The sequence below is a fragment of the Solea senegalensis genome, linkage group LG9 (genome assembly GCF_019176455.1).
Source record: "Solea senegalensis isolate Sse05_10M linkage group LG9, IFAPA_SoseM_1, whole genome shotgun sequence".
Lineage (NCBI taxonomy): Eukaryota > Metazoa > Chordata > Actinopteri > Pleuronectiformes > Soleidae > Solea > Solea senegalensis.
The window spans coordinates 19,661,715-19,667,788 of record NC_058029.1 but is presented as its reverse complement, the minus strand read 5'-3'; the positions used below and the strand labels follow the sequence as shown (position 1 = coordinate 19,667,788).

The 6,074-nt window shown below is 37.8% G+C and overlaps 1 protein-coding gene across 1 annotated transcript; it reads right to left on the bottom strand.

Moving 5' to 3' along the window:
- Positions 1 to 672: 672 nt before the first annotated feature.
- Positions 673 to 5,535, bottom strand: fdps (farnesyl diphosphate synthase (farnesyl pyrophosphate synthetase, dimethylallyltranstransferase, geranyltranstransferase)). The gene is made up of 10 exons (XM_044034346.1): positions 5,320 to 5,535; positions 4,726 to 4,878; positions 4,490 to 4,630; positions 3,453 to 3,533; positions 3,233 to 3,355; positions 3,043 to 3,131; positions 2,874 to 2,946; positions 2,187 to 2,264; positions 1,951 to 2,085; positions 673 to 1,314 (listed from the first exon to the last, which is right to left on the bottom strand). Exons 1-10 carry the CDS (start codon positions 5,518 to 5,520, stop codon positions 1,114 to 1,116), a joined length of 1,275 nt encoding a protein of 424 aa, XP_043890281.1. The 5' UTR covers positions 5,521 to 5,535; the 3' UTR covers positions 673 to 1,113.
- Positions 5,536 to 6,074: the final 539 nt, after the last annotated feature.

Here is a 6,074-nt window from a genome sequence, read left to right as displayed (position 1 = left end):
AAAAAAAAATTTAAGTGTCAAGGAGAGTGTGATTTCCTGTGATTTCTCTCACATAATTTATGTCCTCTTATCAGCCTTCAGGGAAATGAACATGAACTTTCCTCAGTGATTAATCTGCTGGTTACTTTTTTGAAACCACCAATTGATTTAGTCGATTAATTTGGGAAATACACCAAATGGACACTATAAGTACTTATTTGTAAGTCCTCAAACATAAACATATGTTCAACAAACCTTCATATCACCATAAAGCCTAATTTTAAGAATTAAAATATCAATATATGCACTTCATTCGTGCCGTTTGTGACTCTTGTACATGTTGTAGTGTAATGAAATTAATTTCACAGACCAATAATCCAATACTAGCGCTCTTGTCTACTTGACTACTGTGCTTGGTGAGTCATAATATATTTTGTTGAATTTTAATGATCTTTATTGGCTTTCTGTTGGATATTATGTTCAATAACTAACCTCGTACGCATGAATTGTGTCCCCTATGTTATATTATAGCAATTAGATTACAAGTCTGTTTTATTATCATACATTAATCATACAAATTTTTAGTATTGGAATATTCCTTCTGTACTTCAAACCAAGCATCAGAATGGGGAAGGTGATGTGTTTACACACACACACACACACACACACACACAGGAAAAAAAAACCAGACAGTATCATAAGAATTTTTATTTGTAATTAACACAACTAATTCGGTTTGACCATCTATCCTCAGGAATCTTACACAATCTCCATTTAATGTATTAAAAATGAATAAAGCTATTCTCACAAAACTGAAATCATTTTAGATGAATCTTCACTCAGCCTCACGGCGGATAAAAATGAAAAAGCTAGATCATCCTTCACAGAGTACTGCTTACACTGTACAGTGTTGCGCTGGGTTCAATAAATAGAACTGAAGAGACTTGTAATGTATCGTCATCCACATCCAAATATTTACAAATCACTGAAAAGTTCAGAAACTGCCGCCAGGATTTAAAAAAATACATCACACTCTGCTTTGGGTCATGCTGCTGGAGTGAGAGCTCTGCGTCTGCCAGAGGAGCTGGATGATGCACCTGATATTCCTGCACAGATCACATCGTCATTCCCCTCTCACTTGTTCCTCTTGTAGATTTTCTTGGCGAAGTTGAGGAAGACCGAGTGAGGAAGGTTTTGTGCGTGACAAGCGATGAGTTTCTGTAGCCGCTGGTAGCTCTCCTCCTCATAGTTCTGGTACAGTGTTGACATTTGCAGGGTGTTGTACAGTGTTTTGACCTCCTCTATACTTGCTTCATCGTGGCGTCCGTAACATGCCTGAGGACGGAATGAAAACGGAATCAGCATTTGCTGACATACCAGTGAGTGGGCTCAACATTTCTTCATTTTCAAATCACATCATCGCACTTTGAAACAGAGCGATTGGCAAATCAAAAAGTGAGCAATTTACTCATTCTGTTCTTTCATTAGTCCACTATATGTTCTTTGTGCAATACATAAATGTTGAAAACTGTTCTTATCTGTACGTTTTCATTCTTGCATTTGAGTACAGTAACTGATATTTGGATGGTACCTCATGTGGTGTTAAATTCTATAACATAATAAATATTGGACTGAAGCTTTCTGAACAAAGTTTTACCACAAGAATAAGAATAAGATACTTTACCCAAATCCCTTAACTCTACCTGACAGTGTTCTTTCCCTAAAGTGGGATTAGATTACAGGGTAGTGACAACAAATCTAAGGATTATGACAAAGGGCAGCACGTTTTCATACAATTCTGCACTTCCACCAGTGGTGCAATTGTAAAAATGTAAGTACAGTATATTGGACACTATACCCACTCTTCTTGAGCCAAATTTGAATGTAATAACCTTTGCATACGACTCTGTGTTGCAGCCACATTATAAAAGTATATTACAGTGTTTAAGTAGAAGGGATTGTTAGTCTCACCTCCAGCTCTGCTCTCTGTTCAGGCGTCATGACCTCCAGAGCCTTCACGACCAGCCAGCTACATTTGTTATCCTGGATGTCTGTGCCAATCTTTCCTGTAACAGCAGGGTCACCGTAACAGTCCAAATAGTCGTCCTGCAAGTGACATTCATTGATTATTAACACCATAAAGTCTGCAGCACATTATTGCCCAATATTTAGCACGGAATTGGACATGGTGTGTATGACGTAATTACCTGTATTTGGAAGAATTCTCCCATCTCAAGTAAGATGTGTTTGGCATTGTTATGCTCCTCTTCACTTTCGATTCCAGCCTAAAAAAAGTACAGTAAAATCATTATGAGGTATAGAGTTGCACCTTGAATGTTCTCATTCTGACAAAGTTTTTATATTTGGCACACACCCATAAGTGATAGTGAATGTAACTTATTACTTATATCCTTATTAGACACCATTAGTGAACACGCACACATAATAAATCTGCACTCCGGGAGGAAAGGGGGCTCAGTACCTAGCCCTTTGACCTGTCTCTGGATTTGAATCGGCAAACCAATGGTTACAAGCCCAATTCCCTTCTTCTTATCCACTAGCTACTTTTGATATTTGGCATCAGCTAATAACTACTAATTTATGTGATTCACACATTTTTGTTGACGATGAAAATGATATAAATACTGCAAAGTCACAAAAAGTGGACTGCAATGCAGACACAAAATCCAGATTGCAGATACAGTTATGCATTAAGTTAAATTTAGTTTTGTGTGTCATTTTGTTATTATTATATATAGTAAAATAGGCAAAGATAATCAGCATCATAAATCTACCATAAACCCAGTTTGTGAACTTATTTTTACAGCCACCTCTTTGTGTCATCGCCATCATGTCTATGATTTCTTTCTGTGATGTGTTGGCAACACACTCACCATGTACATTGCAGCTGCCACAGGAAGGTAAAAAGAGTAGTAGGCGGTCTTGTATTTTACGATAGCTTTATATCTGAGAGACAAGGTGGGGGGAAAAAACATTACAGTTATTTGCTGTGGTAAACAAAACTCTCCTTTGCAAATTATTTTACATATTTCCCTTCATTACCTCTCCATGGTGAATCTGTTGAGGTCAATCTGACCCGGGGGTGCTGTCATGAGGTCCAGAGCCTGGCCAAGCATTGTCTGGAAAGATGTCTGAAATACACAGAGGTGCATTATGAATCCTAAGCTAATGTATGTCTTCCTGCGTGGTCAATCAGGACTAATAATAATAATAATAATGATAATAATAATACCTCAGTAAACAGCTCCAGTAGATGGATGTAGTGCGGCTGATCCCTGCAATGTTTGCGAAGAAGCCTGTAGATTGATGCTTCCAACAGAAAAGAATCATTGATGGCGTCCAGACCTATTGCTTCCTTAAAAACAAACAGACACATTTACATAAAAACCTGGGAGCACTGTGAAGAGTGAAAAGTAGACTAGCACACTACAGAGAATCCATTTCAGTCTCACCTTCCTGTACCAGCAGGGCTGTCCTCTCCGAGTCACAGACGAATCCATGATATCATCTGCCACAAGGAAAAATGCCTGAAGCTGAAAGCAACAGAGGCACAGTTGTTTCACTAAGGACTGAGAAGGTAACACCCTCGCTGATATAATCTTTATTACTATTCTCATTTGCACCTTTACTTTAATATTCTACTATGGCTTTAGCTTTCTGTGGCTCTAATTTTACATTATATTATTGCCAATTACAAAATACCAAGATTATAACCAACCTGTTACCGAGCCTAAACATTCCTGCACAAGATAAAATATTCAAAAGTGATGGTAAATACAGAAATGTTAGAACTTTATAGACATTGTTTTATAAAATGTCATAAAAAAGGTTGATCGGTGTCAAAACGATGACATCCTCCTAACAGACTTTTTTTTGTTTCAGAGGAGCAAAAACTTTGGAAAATATTCACATTTAAGAAAGTAGATTTTGCTTTTTTATAAAAAACAACAACAATATTAACAGATTTCAAAATGTGTTTTGAAAAGTATCATGATAACATTTTCAAATCTGTCAATATTGATAATTATCACAACAAATGTCAGACAAATAAAGACTGAATTTCGCTCATGACGGAGGGTTAAAGAAAACAGATAAGGGAGGACCAATTGCAACTTTATAATAATTTATAGTAATTTTCATGTAAAGATATGACACTGATGCTAGCCTGTAGTAATTCTCATTGTATAATATGGATATTACTTTGGAAATAACATGGTATTACTTAAATATTATCTCTTTATTACAAAACTAATAGCATTGTTATTAACAAGCCAGAACCTGTATAAGAAAAGACATGATATTTTCAGGCATTCTATTATAAAATGATTACCATAATAAAACCTTGTTGTGAGTCAAATATGTAACATTGTTGGATGGGCAATGTGTATAGAGTGTTGCACTGTGTTATGAACATACACCTGAGTGAGTTCATATTGTAATACCTGGGAAAGGTGAGGGTGCTTGTGAAGGTGTGACAACATCTACTCACCAACTCAATGCACCATCCCACAATGAGAGCCCTCTGTACAGTGTCCTGTGTGAGCTGAGAGGGAGGGAGAAGTTCCCTCAGTGAGCCAATCACAGAGAGGCCTCGGTTCTTCTTGCCTCCAGGAGCATTGTACTCTAAAACCTACATGCAAAAAAAGGGTGCACAGCACACTTACATGTAAGAACAGTTAAGCTGGAAACTGAGCAAAAACAAGCATACACAGTGTTCATATTGACCTCTTTGAGCCTCCTCAGAGCATCAGCCAGCGCAGGATCAGTGAGGTCTCTCTCTGTGAGCTCCGCCACCAGCTCCTCAAACTGAACATCAAACAGCTGAGGGTCGGACAGCAGAGCCTTTTTGCCGTGAGTCCCATTGCAGATACTGTCTCCCTGGAGAGACGAGGTGCACAGCAGAAGACATGTGTTTTTTAACTTAACCTGACACACTGTCGGCCACGTCTTAGGGACATTAGTGACCAAACTAAGCAGTCGTTTCATCCTCAAACAGCAGCGTGAGTGTCTTCCACACCGGCAACAAGCATCTGCGTTACTACTGTACACACCAGGTAAACACGTAACCTTAGCAATGTATCCCGGGTGAGACAAAACGCCAAGCTAACCACGTTAGCCCCATTGGTACACAATGCTTCATGTAAACACGAAGCAAAGACGGGGTCAAGAGAATTATCGTCCGTAAGTTCCGTTGACATGAGGAAGCGCTAGCTGATGTTTAGTCTTCGTGAATATCGAGTTTCCAGTCAGAGACATAGGGTAGCTATCGCATAGCGTAACAACATATATATATTTATTCGTACAAAACCATTTACATACCATAGTGTCAGCGTTCTTGTCACAAACTGTTGCGTTTAATTCAGCAAAACTAAAGTCTGTAATTCCCAAACCCAGGATGTGTAGATTGTAGTTTGAGTTCGCGCCGCAGTGCTTTTTATTATATAGCAGCAGAACTAAGTTTCCCAGATTACCTTGCGAGAGGCGCGCGTGGGCGTGGATTTCAAAGGCTCCATTTGACATTAAGTGTTTTCATTGGCTGGTGACATCGAACCAGGATGGGCTTTCATATGGAATGGCCAATAGAATTTGAGAAGAGGCGGGGTTTAAAGTGGAGTGGTGAGTCTGGTGAGTCTTGATAATCAGTTTTACTGACTGAAAGGAAGAAAAAACAAAAAAAGCAGGTTGAGAGGCTTCAAAACTTTTTTCATAAAAATAAAATTAACTAGTTAAATCACAGCCATATAAAGGCAAATTAACGCTTCACTTCTTATAGTACAATATAATTAAATTTGAGTTAGAAACAAATTTTGAAGAATATTATAAACATGGTAAATCCTTGAGAAGATAAATACAAGTGAGGCAAAACTTTGCCAGGCCCAAACAGTTAAACAAACAAATGTAGTTGTGTTGAATGTAGAATGTCTATGTGAACATGTGTATAGAGTATATATACAATGTACCTATTTCTTTTTTGTAAATAATTTTTCTCCTACATTGTGTTTCTATTTTAAATCATCTATATTAATTATGCTGTTCATGTTTATACCCTCCCTCCATAAGCTAAAAAACATTAA